Here is an 18,184-nt window from a genome sequence, read left to right as displayed (position 1 = left end):
TCATGAAAACTATGTTGTATGTATCAATCTGACAAAGACATGATACATCAACAAAGTCAATGCCAAGACATATTGCATCTACATCTACATCAGTAAAGCATCAGAAGATTGAAGTCATGCAAGCCGATCCCAGACAACCTTGCCGACTTCTACACGACGTCACTGTCGAAGTCAACCTTCCAAAAGCTTGTCTAAGGAATTGGTATGCCTGACTATTCATATACAAATGCTTGTAGTTCTCATTTGGAAGTCCTGTGAGCTCTTCTACTTGCGTCCAGAAGACGGATAGTTTTGACTTAATGCAACTCCTCACTTTTCTCCCTAGTCTGTGGGTTTTTCTCCCACCTTGGGTTTTACCATAGCGAGGTTTTGTGAGTTTTACCTTTTATGCATTCTTCCATTTTTTTGAGACTCGCATTTGCTCATTGTGCTGACAACTTCATCAATTGTACTTACTTCATCGCTAAAGACCTAACGCACCATTTGTTTGAGTATTTACACATTCAAGGGGGAGTGTTGCAGTCCTATTAGATTATGAATGCGATTGTCTAAATCATAACATATCTAGGATATCCTTATAAGATTCTACCATATCTCTTAGACTATATATTATCCTATTAGAGTTGTAATCCTATTGGGTCAATGAATTAACTTTCCCTACTATTATAAATAAAAGCATAATGGAGTGAAATAGAACACACCTCACAATTACACATGTCTCTCTTCTCTCTATGCATTGCACCCTCTCTATGACCTCCATAATTATTCAGTAAATTATGCCTACAACAAAGGTGATATTTATCACGATTTAGTAAAAAAATAATTAGAAAAAATTGACGTGAATAATCACTAAGAAATGACTCACAAAATTGAACGTAGATCAAATTTACTCTTTTTTAAAAGAAAAATAGAATTACTAAATAAAACTCTCTATCTCCCTCCTTTTTTTTTTTCCTTTTCTGAGTGACATCACCATTTCCATTCCCACGGGCCACAGCCACAACCGGATCTCTCTTTTCCGGTGTCTTCAATCTAATCCTTGTCCTCAAATGTGGGCCACTCTACCACAACCACCCCGGCAACCCTTACTTTTACTTGCACCCAAGTTCCTTGACCTCTAATTTTTCCGATAAAGATGTGTGTGAGAGAAAGACAAGAGAAATAGAGGCTATTGGGTTTGATGCAGACGAAACGAGATGGAGGCGATTTTGCAGGTTTGTATATGGGTATAGTCTTTGGCTGCATATGGTGGCGACGAAAGAGAAGAAGCGGGTAGAGGGACAAAAGTGGCTCAATAAAAAAAATACCACGTGTTTGTTGCATTAGCGGAGCCAAGTTAAAGGCTACCATGGGCTATAGTCCAGTAGCTTTCAGTGAAAAATTAATATTTTACATGTAATTTTAATTGATTTGTAATTATAACCTATTATATATTTAGTCACTAATCTTAATTATCATACTTTAATTAAATAAAATTATATAATCCACTTACAAACCATCTCTTTTTCTTACATTATTTTTCTCATCGTTTCTTTTACATATATGTTTCCACTTTGGCTTTGTTTTGAACTTTATCACTTATTTGTTTAATAACAAAAAATTTCTAGTTCGTCCTGTGAAAATTTTCTTAAGCTACCTGATATTGTGAAAAATATGGCATCAAGTTTCTTTGTTTATAAAGATCATAATCTTTAAGTTAGCCCACTCGGTGAAAATTTCCTAACTCCGCCCTTACTTTCTTGTTTTTTAAAGTGCAAGAAAAATTAATGGCATGTCTATTATATTGTAAAACAATAAAACATGTGTTAAAATATCATTTTGCTCACCACCCTAAAACCTACTCTAACCCGTAGACTAATGATAGGAGCATATTTAGGCGACTTACTTAGCTTGTTTTCGTGCATCTATGTTGTTAATTCATAGTTGTTTTAGTAGTTTAAGCCATTTTCGTGTGTTTTTAGGTTCATATGGCTAAGGAAGCAAAAAGATGCATTTTGGAGCATTTTGGAGCAAAATTGGGCTTGGAATGGATAGCATATGCTTGGAGCCAAAGTGTTGGACGAATTTGAAAGCCTTGTATGCACTTTGGACATAAAACAAAGGGCCTAGCCCAATCAAACAATCCTTTGAGCCATGCAAAACCTCTAGCCCAATCAACAACCCTTAGCCACATGCATTCACATGCATCACAACCCCAAAACCATCAAGAAACACCATTCACACACACATGCACTTACTCTTTCATCATTGCACCACCATTCACACACACATGCACTTACTCCTTCATCATTACACCACCTTTTCCATCATTATTTCATCCACATGCACTCTCAATCATAACAACCACATTCACTCTTAAACAATCACCCACATATTCTCCCATTCCCCCTATAAATACCCTTGCATTCATTCATTCAAGCATCATCTCATTTCATACACAACACACCACAAACACTTCCATTCCTTCTCTTTGCCGTGAGTCCCCTTAGAATCCAAAACCATCTTTCCATTTCCATCACTCCTCACTCCATTCCACACTTCCATTCCCCCAAACCAACTATCCTTAGACCTTATGCTACAATAAAGAGGAAGAGAAGAGGGCCTAAACGTTTATACAATTCAAGTTTGAGTTGTTGGAATGTTTAGGTGTTTCTTTGATTTCAATGTTTAAATTCAATTCTCTTTGTTTGTACGTATGAGGAATGGAAGAGAAGAGTGCCTAAACGTTCATACAATTCAAGTTTGAGTTGTTGGAATGTTTAGGTGTTTCTTTGATTTCAAAGTTATAATAAACTAAACCCCCTTTAGCTAGGGGGTGATTCGAAATATATGTTTATGCTTGCATTTTGATTTGATTACTTCTAATTGCGTTTCATAAGTTGTGGTTCAATTTGTTTAACCGTTTGATTGATAACTTATTTATGTATGTTTATTGAGAGTGTACACTTAATTTTCATGCATGAATATGACGCTAGAATATAAGTGAGTTTCACCTAATAGTTACGAACTTATATTCACAAGTAGTGGAGGTTGTTTATAAACAATCGCGTTAAATGAATTCTTGGCATAAGTTTCATGCGTATTCCATAGTAACGAATGCCTCGTCAACACTTAAAGTTTTCATGATGCTTAATGATCTTTGATTGTATCTTTATTGTGCTTTTCACGTAAAGGACTTTTGGAGAATGTTGTGAATTGCGTTGCGCTAACCCATCCAATTCATTAACTTAAGGAAAACTTGACGGTTAATTTAAGCGGACCTAATTGACCCGAGGCGTTGAGAATTAATGATTTGTTGAAATGCAATTGGAAATCGTTTTATTATGCAAGTATAACATATGTGGAGATGAACCCCGTAGCTAACTTTCCATCCATTCAATTCCATCCATTTGTTCTTTCTTTTCTTGTTTCTGTTTTCATGTTTAATTTAACTTGTTATTCAATTATGTTAAACATGTGAAACTAATTTCTTTTTAGTTAGAAGCGAATTTGAAGCCATGGACATATGTTGGTTATGATTTGATTTACTCCAGTTATGAATTCATGAACTTTAGATGTGGGTTACTTTCCTGTTTTGATTAAGAACTTGTTTATGTATGTGGGTTGAGGGTCGACACTTAATTTGCATGCCTAAAACTTGATGCTAGGATATAAGGGAATTTCACCTAATCGTTATGAACTTATATTCATGAGTAGTAAAAATCGCTAGTCACGATTGTGTTTAGTAAACCCTAGGCTGGATTAACATGCGTATCCCATAGTTATGAATGCCTAGTCGATGTTTATGATTTCCGTTGAACTTAATGATCTTTGTTGAATGTCTCTATCATGCGTATTCCATGTGAGAGACTTTGATTAGGAATAATTTGGTTGTAATGCGTATCCCATTCAATCCAATGAATCTAGGGAAATCTGAAGGTTAATTTAAGCGGACCTAATTAACTTGGAGCATTGTCATTCATCGTTTGTTGAAGTCATAACTGGGAGTCAAATTATATGCTTATGTTCATGTGTGGATAAGGAACCCTCTAACTAGTTTTTCATAATTCTATTTTATCAATTTCGTTTTTATAATCTGTTTTAATTAGAATCTGTGCATTTAGTTTAAATTCATCCAAAACCAATCCCCCATTTATTTTAAAGTGTTAGATTAGTTAGAAATACATTTAGCTTGTGCTTATAAGTATTTTGATTCATTTTGTTTCCCAAATTCGTCCAAAGTACTCAAGGTGCTCAAAACTGCCCAGAAAGTGTTTTTTTTAGTTTCGAGTGCTTTGGGTACTGTTTGAGTCTTTTGGTTTGTTTTAGTGTTTTAAAGTTTAATTTTGCATTCTTTGAGTCTAGTTTAATGTTTTAAACTTTATTTTACGTTTTTTTTGAGTCAGTTTCCAAAAGATTTGCAATCCCTCCTAATCCCCGGTCCAGAACGATCCCTACTTATACTTATACTACAAATCGACAAAAAGAGGGTTTAATTTGTGTGCGTATAATTCTCGCATCAACTAAAACTCAAATTTTAAGTTCTAATCCACCCCAACTTACTCCAACCCCTAGCCAAATATGAGTTTTAACCTAAAACTCAATTTTAGGTCAAATTTAGCACATGATTACCCTAGGTTAGTGGGTTGGCTCACCATGCATGTGTATTTTTTTTTTTTTTTAAGTTTTATATTTATAAATTCATTGAATCCAACAACTAAAATTTATTATGATCAAATCCAATCGTAATAAAAGGATCTAATGGTCCAAATTTAAATCCGACTAAATAATTAAAATAAATTCTTTCATGTGTTTCATATTCTTTGATAGTATTCTACAAGTTTCATGGTGACGGTTAGTAATTTTAAATATTTATAGGAATCTAAATATTTTTTTGTTAAAATGTTCGTAAAATAAATTAAGATAGTCTACATAATTTTTTTTTTTGGGGTAAAAAAAAGTTATTTTAAGAAAAAAAAAATTATCCTAAATTCATTATTTAATAATGTTGGGCTAAAAATTTAACCCAGAAGGGTTGGAGCAAAAATACATTTTCGGGGTTAAAAATGTTAGGTTTTAACCAAAGGTTGGAGATGCTCTAAACTTTGGTGTATGCTCATCACATACCTAATCATTTACCACATGTCCTTTCCCTTAACATTGGTTAATTTTTTTCAAAATCAAAAAAGTAACATATAATGTGAAAGTTAACTAGAGTTAAGTAAAATGAGACATACAAAATGGTTAAGTGTATGGTAAGCATACATTATAGTAATCGTGGTGAGCAAAAATGCTTCGCGTAAGTATAGGAGCATTTTTGCTCACTACCCTAAAATTTGGTGTATGCTCACCATACACCTAATCATTTGTCACATGTCGTTTTACTTAACCTTGGTTAATTTTTTTTTTTTTTTTTATAAAAAAAGTTACATTTAATGTGAAAATTAACTAAAGTTAAGTAAAATGACACATGCCGAATGATTAGGTGTATGATGAGCATACCCTATAATTATGGTAGTGAGCAAAAATGTTCCCACGCATCTTTTTACACCTAATCATTATCACGCATCTTTTTACTTAACTATAGTTATTTTTTTTTCAAAATTCAAAAAGAAAATTTAATGTAAAAATTAACTAGAGTTAAAAAAAAAAAAAAAAAAAAAAGGGTAAATTACATTTTACTCCCTCAGATTTGGAATCGATTTCAATTCCTTACAACATCTTTAAAACATTTCACTTTCATACCTCAAGTATTATTTTATTTCAATATAATACATCCGTTATATTTTCCATCCATTGGTCTATTAAGAGCTGACGTAGCTGCCACATTTCTGCCACGTGGCAAAACATTTAATAAAATATTAAAATATTAAAATAATGATTTAAAGAAAAGTTAAAAAAATAAAAAAATAAAACCCAGATCTCCTTCCCCAGAATCCCCACATGTGCCCACCCTCCCACCCCGCATCACCCACCCCTTCCCCCATCCCCCATCCCCCATCACCCACCCCTTCCCTCATCCTTCATCATCCGCAACCATTTCCCTCCCCACTACGCCTCCAAAAACACTCCCCGTCCAAACCACTATCGCCCCCTCCCCCGCACAGCTGCCGTGTGGTTTTCTACCATCTTTCCCCACCCTAAATCCAAATTTCTAAAGCCCAACAAGCAAAACCCTTTTGCCTTGGCTTTGGTAGCTGCTGTATCTTCCTTCACTTTTTCTTTTTGCAGGCACAGAGGCATATATGGACTCCTCAAAGCTTTCTGTCCATCCTTCCCTGAAAGCAAATGGGAGGGCAGCAGCGGTGTATGATGCCGAGTCCCTGCACTTTTCTTCCCGTCAGGCGCAAACCCACCATCCTCTACCTCAAAACCCAGAAGAGGAAGAGAGAATTGACTAAAAAAAAAAACCCAGAAGACGAAGAGAGAGAAGATTGAAATTTGAAGTGGGTTTTGGTTTTTGAAATTGTGAGGTTCTACTTCCTTGAAACTATTGGATTCTGGGGTGGGTTAGGAGAGGCTTTGGTTTTGGATTGAGATAAAATGGGTGGGTGGGTGGCTGCATCTGTTCGAGTGGTGAGGTGGGGGTGGCTCGTCTTTTGGGTTGATGAAATGAATAATGGTAGTGGCTTGGGTAAGAGAGAGAGAGAGAGAGAGAGAGGTGGTGTGGTGAAAAATGGTTGTTTGGGGAGCTTGGGAGTGGATAATCGGGATGAGATTCTCGTAGTGGTTGAAGGTCAAGAACTAGGGATTTTGGGGGGTTTGGGGTTTGAGAGAGAGTGGGGAAGACAAAAAGGGTTTTGGTTTTTTTTTTTTTTTTTTTTTACTTTTTTAAATTAATTATTTGAAAATTTTTATTAAGTGTTTAGCCATGTAGTATAAATGTGGCAGCCACGTTAGCGTAAATATGGACCTCTTATTTGCTACGTCATCACTTAACGGTTTATTTAACAGATTTTCTAACGGATGTATGAAATTGAAATACAATTGTACTTGAGGTATGAAAGTGAAATGTTTTAAAGATGTTGTAAGGAATTGAAATCGACCACAAACCTGAGCGGGTAAAATATAATTTACCCTACAAAAAAAAAATGACACGTGATAAATAATTAGGTATATAATGAGCATACTCTTTAGACAATCATGAGAAAAAATGCTCTTTTTTTATAATTTTTTAATACCATTTATCTACACACTTTGTATGTATGAACACATTTTTTTAGAAAATGAGAGAGAGAGAGAGAACATTGGGGAGTGGAAAGTTTTTGTTTTTGGTTTTTTTTTTCCTTGTTAAATATTAAAGATATTTTAACATCACCTGTAAATGAGGCTTCGATAAAAAAAAGTAAAATTTAAACCTGTAAAATTACATTATTTCCCATTATTTTTTTTTTGTGATAGAAGATTAAATTATCTTTTTATCTTTTTTTGATTTGATTGACAAAGAATATTTCATTAATTAATAAAGATTGGTGACTTGAACAAATTGGGCCCCATTTCAACTTGCCATAAGCCGGTTACCGGTTTTTACCACCATTCAACTTTCCAGACTTTTACAACCGTTAGATTTGCACCTACGGATCCCAGCCCTCCATTTTCCGGACAAATTGAAGAAAAATCCACCAATAAAACGGCATATTTACAGAACTCACAACTAGAGTTAGAAAGTTGGTCTCACACGGACAGAACCAGCTATTTTAGTTTTAAAGAATGCATGAAAAAAAAAAACTAAAAAAAAACTGTATATTGTTTCTTCTATCTTGGACCAGAGAGTTCCATGGCATAGGAATCCAAAGAATGCTCATCCTCATCCTCGTCTATCCAAGCGCTGAACATGCTTCTGCGATCTCGTTCATTTCCATCGTGTTTTGAATGAATGCCATCAGTGTGAGTGCTGCTTTTGTTACTGTTGTGACTCTGAAAGAGATCCATGCTGGAATTACTTTGATTATGTGATGCTGCCCACTTCTCCGCTAGCCCATCGCCTTCGAGCATCCTCACCACTTCCGACATCTTGGGGCGGTGGGCTGGTAGGTACTGAGTGCACAGGAGAGCCACTTGCAGCATTTCCCCCACCTCAATCTGGTCGTAATTGTTTCCCAGCTCTCTGTCTACCAAAACTTCCACCTTCTTTTCTTGCTGTATTTTCTTCACCTGTGACCAGTAGCATGGATATAAAATGTTCTGATTAGCTCTAAACATTCAACCATTAAGGGCCTTCAAATAGTTGCCTCGAGCAACATTGATAACACTTGTTTCTTTGAAGTATAACAACACAGGATGGTATGAAACTGCTTATCCATCTCTCACTATGTGATTTGGGACACCATATCGATAAATGTAACTAATAAAAACAAATGAGGAATGCAGAAAACGTCTATAGCCCATCTAAGTAACAGAAAAACTTACCCACTCAAGAATGGCTCCTTTCTGATTAATTGTTTTCCCAAACTCAAGAGCTCTCATTCCAGTTATGAGCTCTATCAAGAGAATTCCAAATCCAAAAACATCAGTTTTTTCAGATGATTGACCAGTGGAAAGGTATTCAGGTGCAATATGCCCAACAGTGCCACGAACAGCAGTGGTGACATGAGAGTCAGCATGGTCAAGGAGCTTCGCAAGACCAAAATCGCCAACAATAGCCTCACAGTAGTCATCCAGGAGCACATTTGCAGCCTTTACATCCCTGTGTATAATCTTTGGATCGCATTGCTCGTGTAGATACAGAAGGCCTCTTGCAGCTCCAATTGCAATCCTCTTCCTTGTGTTCCAGTCTAGTGCTGGTTTTCCTGTTGTGAACAGCATAATTTATCAGGACTTCATTAAGATGGATGGTGGCTTTTGGCTTCATTCTACTAAAGTAAATTTGATGTACAGCCCCTTTCTCAAACAAGAAACATTTTAAGAAGTCTTCGAACAATTTACACAGTATGAATAATCATGCGGCAAATGTAATCATTCTCTCTCAGACCGACTCGGAAATTTCAGATTTCACCAAGTTTTAAATGCATCTAAAGTTGACAGTACCATCCACACGTAATCCCAATAATCCAATTAATGAACGTATTTAAGGCGAAAACCCAAGTACACCGGCAACTTATGAAGGAAATCAAAGTAACCAAGAAAAATCTTAAAAGTAGGTCACCGGGCTTCCAACCTCTGAGCCTGGCGGCTACACTGCCATTAGACATGTAAGGGTACACCAGAAGCCTCTCGCTAAAGGTAGCACAAAATCCAATCAGCCGAAGCAAATTGCGATGCACTGCTAGGCTTATCATCTCCAATTCAGTCCGAAATTGTGATTCCCCAGCTGTTCCTGTGACATCTTTGAGACGTTTCACTGCCACCATAGTCCCATCTGGTAGCTTTCCCTTGTAGACATTGCCAAAACCTCCAGCCCCAAGTATGTGTTTGGAGCTAAAATTGTCTGTTGCGAGTTGAAGTTGTTTGAAAGTAAAGCTTCTGAGGTTGCCCAAGCTCACAATCCCCTCTTCTTGAATGTCTGCAGTAAAGGCAAGAATCCATAAGAATCCATTTGAAATAAGTTATCGATTTTCATTTTTTACATTGTTGATTAATTAACTGGGATCATATGATGTTACTGACCATTGATGTTCAAAATGGATTGGGTTTTTTGATTCTTCCTGTGCCAGAGCATTCCAAGCAATAGGACTATGACAAGCACACAACTGAGGCTGAGCCCGAGTGCAATTGCTACAGTCTTGGAGTTATGTTTTCCTTACAAGAGTAAAAAGGGAACAATCAGAGACAACGATATATATATGCATGTAGGAGCACGCACACACATATATACATATGGGTTTTATAGCGTAAAAAAGGAAAGTTAAATTGGTTTACTAGGTGATGTTTTGAGAGATAATGAAAGAGGGATGGGGGTAGCTGATCCAGAGCATCCTTCAGTGGAGCTGCTTGCGCAAATTAGCGGATTCCCTACAACACTAGTGTATAAAAATGCAAAACAAATCAGTAAAGCACAAAGAATAAGAATAAAACAAGGACCAGAGAGAGATAGAGAGATAGAAGGCATACTTAAAAGTTCTGGCTGGGAACTTGGGTATTGGACCACTGAGATTGTTATAAGACAAGTCCCTGAGGACCCAATTTATAGTAAACACAAGAACAAACACCCATTCATCAGATATTCAGAAATTACTCAACATGTTGCAAACATGTTCCAATTTTCAAGAACCAAAGACGACTTAAAATTAAAAAACAAACAAACAAACAAACAAACACAGTCATAATAATACTCACAAGAAAGCAAGGTCGGGGATTTTGGCTAAAGACACGGGAAAAGGCCCAGACAAGCTATTGTTGTTCAGCCTCCTGCTCTCATTACACGACACACGTCAAAAACAACAACATTGGAGGTTGCTAATGCTAAACAAGACAACTCCATTTCACTTAACAACAAATTAAGACATGAATTAACACTAATTAATCAAAACTTACAGGTATTGGAGAGTGTTCAAGTGAGCCAGAGAGTCGGGGACAAGACCCGAAAATCGGTTGTTGGAGAGATCCAAGGTTTGAAGCTTGGGCAGCGTACCCAGCTCTGAGGGAAGTTTCCCACATATATTGTTGTTCTGCAGCAACCTTCAATTGCCAGAGTCAAAAATTAAAATAACAAATGAATAATATATATATATATGTATGTGTGTGTGTGTATGTGTGTGCGCGCGCGCGCGCGCTCAGAACAGAAGAAAATTAAAATAAAAAGAGAAGAGAAAATGGAAAGAGGTGAATCAAAGAAGTTACACTTGTCGAAGATTAGTGAGATTTGCAATAGCCCCAGACAGAGTTCCAGACAGAGACTGACTTGGAGCTCCCCTACAAAGTACAAACAAAATCAAATAACACAACCAATAACCCATTAAAATAAATAAAATTAGAAGAAAAAGAGAAATGAATTAGCGAGTTACAGGCCAATGACGAGATTATCAGGGGAGCAGGTGATCATAGCCCAGCTACAAGGGTCCACTGAGTCCTCATCCCAGTTGTTTAACACCCCATGCGGATCATTCAAACCTACCCTTAAGCTTATCAAAGCCTCCACTGCAACCATGTTTTCAAAATTTTCAAATTAGAAATTAAATTAAATTAAAAACCCCGATCCCAAAACAAGAAGAAAAATCAAATTCCGAATCTTTTTTTTAATATATTTAAAATAAGGCAACAAAACGAAGAAGGTGGGAAGAGGGTGTTTTACCTTCATGGTTGCGAGGCTCGTAGGAGAGGCAGAGGGAGCAAGAAGAGAGAAAGAAGATCAAGAGCTTGAGAGGAAGCATTATTATATTATGAAGTATTATCAATGGAGGTAGAATTGGAATTTAGAGATGATGATGAACATGATTCTTCACATTAACAAACACTCTCTTCCCACTCTCTCTCTTCTTTCAGAGTTTTCAGTCCCTCTCCCTTTTTCTTTTTCAGTCTTTCACCACCCTTTACCCTTTCTCTCTCTTCTCTCTCACTTTACACATATTCAGGCCAAAAGAAAAGAAAAAGAAACGGAGAGGCTAGCTCCTTTTCTCCTCTTTTTTTTCTATAAAAAAAAAAGATAAATAAATAAAATTGTGAGAGAGACAGAGAGAGCAGGTGGGGATAAATTACGTGGGTGACAGCAGTTGTCAGGGGAAGGGTGTGAGTGTTGTGTCGTGCAGAAACTGAGATGTGTGTGAGAGAGTGTGGGATTGTACGAGCAGCAGCAAGGAGTTGGCAAGCAGCTGGACAGGACTGGAGACTGGACTGGACAAGGAGTAGGGGTACAGGACTAGGACACTGACTGGCTGGCTTAGTATTTTGCTTGTTCCAGACAAAAAGCACAGAGATAATGAGACGGGGGTCATCAAAGACCAGATCAAATTACCAAATTTGGAGGTTTGACATTGGGATTGGTTACTTGTGAGAGAGGGTTCAACCGTTCCAGCTCATAATTTATGAAATACTTATGAATTATGAATTACGAAGGCCTGCTAATACCCAGCTACATGCCCATTTCAAATCAACTTTAGAGCATTTTAAGAGTAGTACTGCTACACTTATTATCTAATTGTATTATCACATCTTTCAACTAAAGGTAGAGTCCCCCAATGCACGTGGTTTTCTTCTTTATTATAAAGATAATACAAATAGATAGTAAAAATAACATCTTTGCATCTTTTAGCGAGATATCAAATATAATATGTTAAAATTTTATTTAACAGCTTATGTGGTAAATTGAGTACAAATATTAAATCTTCGATGTGTAAAATATTTATTTTATTATTATATTAGGCCCTATAATTACATTAATTAGTAAGAAATAATTAAAACTGATTTAAGTTTTAATTCAATTTATTGTCAATGGGATCCCTGTATTAAAAAAATTAAATTAAATATATTTTGACTCTTTCTTTGTTTTGTAAAAAACGATAACTAGAAAGTAAGAAGTCAAATGACTCAACCGCCTTAACATACATGACATCTGCATTAGGGAACACCTGAATGTTTTTAGTCTTATTTGTCATATTTGACATCACCTTTGGACACAGAACCATGCGTTGAGCACAAAGCGAACTATTCTTTCGCCTTTTATTAAAGACAATGTGCTCGTTGTTATAAGTGGCTTACGTCTATTTTTGGAGGGGCACACCTCTGTGGGTGCCTCTATTAAAAAAACAATTTCCTTTGGAGTTGGTCTTAAAAGCTCTTGGGGTTCCCATTTTTGGGGGAAAATGGGCACTAGTTGTAGCCCCACTCCACGTCGAATTTCAACGTTCCGAACTGTCTATTTTGTAAGTCTCAATTCATAATCATAAGTCATTCTTGCAAAAATTCAATTTAATTTGAAACTTTTTGCCTATGTAATTATCACATAGAAATTTTATTGTTTCTTAGACAACAAAATGTTCATCAATTTCTTTGAACCAATTAGATACCTCAAATATTTCTAATTTGGCTAATATTTTGCAAAGATGATTTATGAGGTGCAACTTGAAAATAGACCGATTTGACCATTAAAGTTCGAAGTGGTGTGGGCCTAATAACTAATTCTCATTTTTAGAAAAAAAAAAATGGAACCTTAAAGACTTCCTATATATATACCAAGAGTCATTTTAGTTTCGATTTGTGGTCAATTGATGTGGTAGAAACTAATACACAAATTAAACCTTGTATATTATGCAATCGTGGTACGAGTAAGTAGGGATCGTTCTATTATGGGGATTAGAAGGGATGCTAATTAACACAAATTAAACTAATAAAACTAAAAACTAAGTTAAACTAACAAAGAAACAATGAATGTGGGATTTTGGACGAATTTAATTAAATAAAAAATAAATGGTTGCAAGTAAATAAGTTGTGAGTGAGATATGGATGGAATGATAGCTAAAGGATTCTTCTCCATACATGAAACATATACATACAAATCGACTTCCAGTTATTCTTCATATAAACCATGAATGACAACGCCCCAAATTAATCATGAGCAACACTAATTAACTCTCAGATTTTCCTAAGTTTATTGAATTGGACACACCGATGCAACCAAATTATTCTTCTCAAGTTCCCTAACTATGAAAAGCATGATAGAGGTATATCTCGAAGATCATTAAGTTCTGTGAAAATCATAAGCATTGACGAAACATTCGTAACTGTGAACATCATGATACTCCTACCAAGGAATTACTTAACTCAATTATAGTGACTTTTACTTCTCGCAAATATAAGTTCATAACAATTAGGTGAAATTTCCTTATATTCTAGCACCAAATCCTTAAATGCAGACTTAGTATGCATCCTTAATAAACATACAAGAATAAATTCTTAATAAACTGGATAAGTAAAATCGCTTTCACATTTTATGAAACAATAAGTGGATGTAATCAATTCATATAAAACATATGATCATGTCTTCAAATTCTCCTATAGCTAAAAAGAAATTTAGTTACACATGTTAATCATAATTGAAAAGCAATAAATAATAAACATTGAAACTTAAAATAAAGATAGAAAGAACCTAAAAATTCCAGCAACTTCAATTGGTGACTGATAGGCACACCACACTTGTTTAAAACATTGCAGGGCACTTTTATATGTGTAAGGCACGGTTGAATCCAAGGAGGAAATGGATTAGGCGTTTTGAATTATTTAGGACTCTAAAGAAACAGTTGAAGAATGTTGGAATGTGATTAGGATTCTCCTTTGCAGCTGTAGATAAGATAAGATAGGATAAGATAATGTTTTACTCCAACAAGGACTCCCCTTTCTTGTGTAATTCCTTGTCTTCCAAGCTTCAACTTAATTCCTCGAGATTTTAGCACATGTTTAACACATTTTAAACTCCAAAAACGTCCAGCCCATAAGCCATCCACGCATGCTATCCAATCCAAGTCTAAAACTGCTTCAAAATACTTTATTTGATCATTTATGGTCATCCTTACCAACCAAAACTTCAATAAAACGAAAATAACATAAATCACTATAACAATTGAGAATTAGCTAATTAGATGCAAAGAAATAAGATAACAAAGTCACATAAATATGCTCATATCATCAATCTAATTATAAGACTTAAATAGTTTGACTGATGTCCTTAACATCACTTAATGGATTTAACTCTTGCACTTGTGCATTCAATACCACACAACAAATCCAAATAATAAATTTAAAATAGAATTACTTAAATGTGACAGCCTGTCCCGAACATTTTGTACCGTAGGGGTGAAATGACGGTTTTGCCCCTAGTATGGTTGTTTCGTTGTGTGGTCGTTTTTGGGTTTTGATTGGTTGATTTTGGACCACACACATACCCACACTCATTTCTCTATCTCTCTACCCTATCCCGAGACCCTCTCTCTCTCCTTTTCCTATCCTTTTCGTACAAACAACACCACAAACCCTTGGATTCGTCACGGATCGAGGAAACAAACTACATATTTGTACTCGTGAGGCCCTTAGGAGTTCAACCATACCCATTTTAGGTAAGGATACCTTCATTTTCACGTCAAACTCGAGATCCCCAATTTTGATAACTGTTCATGCACATGTTAATTCTTATGTTTTTTGGAATATCAAGCTTGTAGGAGGCTTGTTGAGGTTCTTAGGAGGCTCGGGGTGGTTCGTTTGAAGGTTTTGGACGTCGCGATTGTGAGTTGCAGGTTTGGCCAGAGTTGGTGGTGTTTTCCCGGCGAGATTCCGTGGGTTTTAGTGCTTGAAAGTGGTATGGATTTGTTCCTCTTGTTGTAAGCTTCATTTTGGTACCAATTTTGTGAAATTTGAATGAAAAACGAGTGAGATACGAAGTTTAGAAATTTTCTCGGTTTTCCGACGCCGGCAACGGCGCCGGAGTTTGGCCGAAGAAGATGACGGAATATTCTGTCAGTTTGGACGGAATATTCCTAACGGTGTTAACGGAATCAGTTACATTTAACGGAATATTCCTGACGGCGTTAACTAACGCCGTCAGTGTGCCAGGCACTTGCCTGCGCGTGGGCGGCGCGTGTGGCCGTGCCTTGGCCAGCGCATGGGGGGGCGTGCGGTGTCGAAAAATTATTTTAAAAATATGGGAATGTTCGTGAGGTTGAGTAGATCACGTTGGTGTATTCATACACCCCATTTGAGCATTGTATGAGAAGTTATTTCGTAATGTTGGTTATGTGCTTTAAAATTAACATTTTTATAGTTGTTTCGCATATAGGTGAGACCTATCCCGTGGACGAGCGCAGTCACTCGAGGCAAGAGAGATACAACCCTTCTACATACCAGTGAGTGGGCTTTTGGTTTTCCGTATATACCTATATACTTGTGCTTTTCCCAGAAAGTGAAATGAAACGTTTAGATGTTTTATATGCCATGCATTATATTTGTTGTTTAATTATGCATTATTAGTTGCATATATACATATGTTTGGTGCTGCGGATGCACAGGTAAGTACCAGGTAATTTATGGTTTATGTTTATGTTTAGTAGTGATTTGAGATGCATAGAGAGCTCATAACCTTCACCCCCGGTGTTAGTGCTCCCGCCCAGAGTTGGGCACAGTCCTTCACGTGATGTTTACCTCCCGCACCACACGCTCATCTTGGATCTAAGTTAGGTGCACAATCCTGTCGTACAGACCACTTTAGGTGGTTCCGACTCGTAGGTGACCCGCGATTATTCGCCCAATCTTCACGTGATTGTAGCACTTGAGCGTACTTATTTTACACCCAGTCCTGTCGTACAGACCACTTTAGGTGGTTTCGACTTGTGTGCAGGTATAGTTAGTGAGTTGTGGATTTGAGCTCTAGATTCAGCCGTACAGGTCACGTTAGGTGACTCCGGCTAACAGATTACATGGCATGGTTTGGCATTACCCGAGTACTTGCATTTTATTTAGAGGCATTTGACATGGCATATTTCTGAGCATGACTTATATATATATATATATATATATATATATATATATGTATGTATATTCTATTTTTCTGGGAAGTATACAGGTTTTATGAGGAGGGGTTAGAACTTTGTTTATGAAATGGTTTTTGAAAAGCTTGTTTTTGCCCACTCACGTTTTCTGTTTTGCGCCCTTCTGGGTTCTAGTTTGGCTAGAATTTTTGGTGGCTCCCCAGAGGATTTCCCGGCTTATCTGACAGATTATCACCAGTGTAGGACCACCTTTGGGTGTGTTTATTTAGTGTTGTTTCTCCCGGACTGCACTAGGTCTTCCGTGCTCTGAGCTTTGTTTTCACACTTAAGCTTGCACATGTATGTTATTTACCTTGTGTATAGCTAGGTTTGTATTTATTCGTACTCTTATTATTATTTATTAGCTTCCACATTGTGCACATGGTTACGTCACTTCCACGTGACAGCCAGCATGCCCTGATCTCGGTCGGGGTGTGTCAGTTTGGTGTCTTCTGTCAGAATTATGCCTCCTCGTAGGGAACCACGTCGCTCTGCTGAGCCTAGTTTCCCCGATGTAGCTCAGCTGGGGGAAGCTATTGCTACAGCTATTCAGTCGGCGCTCCGCCCTCCCTAGAGGACTCCTCTGGAGACTATGTACAATCTGAAGCTAGATAAATTCGAGGGCCACGAGGGCTTTAAGGGAGCGGAGCGGTGGTTAGAACATATTGAGAAGACCTTTCGTGTACTGCATAATCAGGGGAATCTCCCTGTTGAGAAGTGGGTTGAGACGACATCGTGGTTTTTGGGTAAGGATTCTGCATCCGGGTGGGAGCAGGAGGTTCGTCGTTTATCCCTAGAGGAGATGACTGATTGGGAAGTATTTAGAGAGTTGTTCAGGAGAAGGTTTGTGCCTCCTGAGTATATTGACCACAAAAAACAGGAATTCACTGAGTTGAGACAAGGAAAGTTGACAGCGAACGAGTATTACTGGAGGTTTATTGATCTGTCTCGCTATCATCCGGATGTGGCTAGCAATCCAACAGAAATGCTTCGTTGTTTCCATTTGGGCACTAAAAAGAAGTGGCGTTCGATGGCAACCACTACCCCTTGTGACACCTACCAAGAGTTTTATGAGATTCTGTTGAGAATTAAGGATTCAGAGAACATGCCCAGCGAGAGTGAGGAGGAAGAAAAAGATGGTAACCAGAGGAAAGATGACAAGGGCAAGGGTTAGGCGTTGCTCGGACCTCGCAAGACCCAGAGCTTCAAGAGTGGTGGCACTAGTTCTAGTTCTTCTAGCGGTGGTTTTAGTGCCACTGGTCAGGGTCGTGGTGGTAGGTTTGCTGGTGGTGCTAGAGGCCAGAGGCAGGGTGATGCTGGTAGAGGTAAGGCCCCAGTTTGCCGCAGGTGTAATAATTGACATTTTGGTGAGTGCAGGCGAGGCAGCGACGATTGCTTTACTTGTGGGCAGTTGGGACATTGGGCTGCAAATTGTCCCTAGAGTCAGCAGAGGCCCCCGCAGACTTTCTTTCCGCCACCTGCACCGATCTAGCAGGTTCCTGGTCCTGGTAGTTATGGGCAGACGGGTCGAGGTGGTGCCTATTACTATCAGGGCGATGTTGTTCCTTATGCCTTAGGACAATATCCATATCCCCAGGATCCATATTCTCAGGGTGGTTATCCCCAGTATTCTGGTGGCTGTATGTCGTATCCTCCAGTTCCAGCATGTGGGTCACAATGGTTTCAGGGAGGACAGCCTCAGCAGAGGGAGATTGCTGCAAGTAGTGCGGGATCTTCGAGGCAATCTGGTCAGCCCA

At 37.6% G+C, this 18,184-nt stretch overlaps 1 protein-coding gene and 1 non-coding gene across 2 annotated transcripts; one reads left to right on the top strand and one right to left on the bottom strand.

The window, feature by feature from the left end:
- Positions 1-7,586: 7,586 nt before the first annotated feature.
- LOC137731140 (protein CLAVATA3 INSENSITIVE RECEPTOR KINASE 3) lies at positions 7,587-11,970 on the bottom strand. The gene is made up of 11 exons (XM_068470234.2): positions 11,210-11,970; positions 10,923-11,055; positions 10,759-10,830; positions 10,453-10,596; positions 10,255-10,326; positions 10,030-10,089; positions 9,838-9,938; positions 9,586-9,717; positions 9,137-9,481; positions 8,389-8,768; positions 7,587-8,133 (listed from the first exon to the last, which is right to left on the bottom strand). The coding sequence occupies exons 1-11, from the start codon at positions 11,286-11,288 to the stop codon at positions 7,735-7,737; spliced, it is 1,917 nt and encodes a 638-aa protein (XP_068326335.2). The 5' UTR covers positions 11,289-11,970; the 3' UTR covers positions 7,587-7,734.
- A 563-nt stretch (positions 11,971-12,533) lies between these two features.
- Positions 12,534-12,648, top strand: LOC137733053 (U5 spliceosomal RNA). Its single transcript, XR_011068371.2, has one exon. It is a non-coding gene; the product is annotated as a U5 spliceosomal RNA (small nuclear RNA).
- The last annotated feature ends 5,536 nt before the right edge of the window (positions 12,649-18,184 follow it).

The sequence above is a fragment of the Pyrus communis genome, chromosome 16 (genome assembly GCF_041283825.1).
Source record: "Pyrus communis isolate YQ-2024b chromosome 16, ASM4128382v1, whole genome shotgun sequence".
Classification (NCBI taxonomy): domain Eukaryota; kingdom Viridiplantae; phylum Streptophyta; class Magnoliopsida; order Rosales; family Rosaceae; genus Pyrus; species Pyrus communis.
The sequence above is the reverse complement of the archived record's forward strand: the minus strand, read 5'-3'. Positions and strand labels throughout refer to the sequence as shown.

Coding starts and splice junctions, on each gene's coding strand:
- LOC137731140 (XM_068470234.2), bottom strand. CDS start 11,288: ATGCTTCCTCTCAAGCTCTTGATCTTCTTTCTCTCTTCTTGCTCCCTC. Junction 10,327..10,452: donor TTGAACACTCTCCAATACCT/GTAAGTTTTGAT, acceptor TAATGAGAGCAG/GAGGCTGAACAACAATAGCT. Junction 9,482..9,585: donor ATCCATTTTGAACATCAATG/GTCAGTAACATC, acceptor CCTTTACTGCAG/ACATTCAAGAAGAGGGGATT.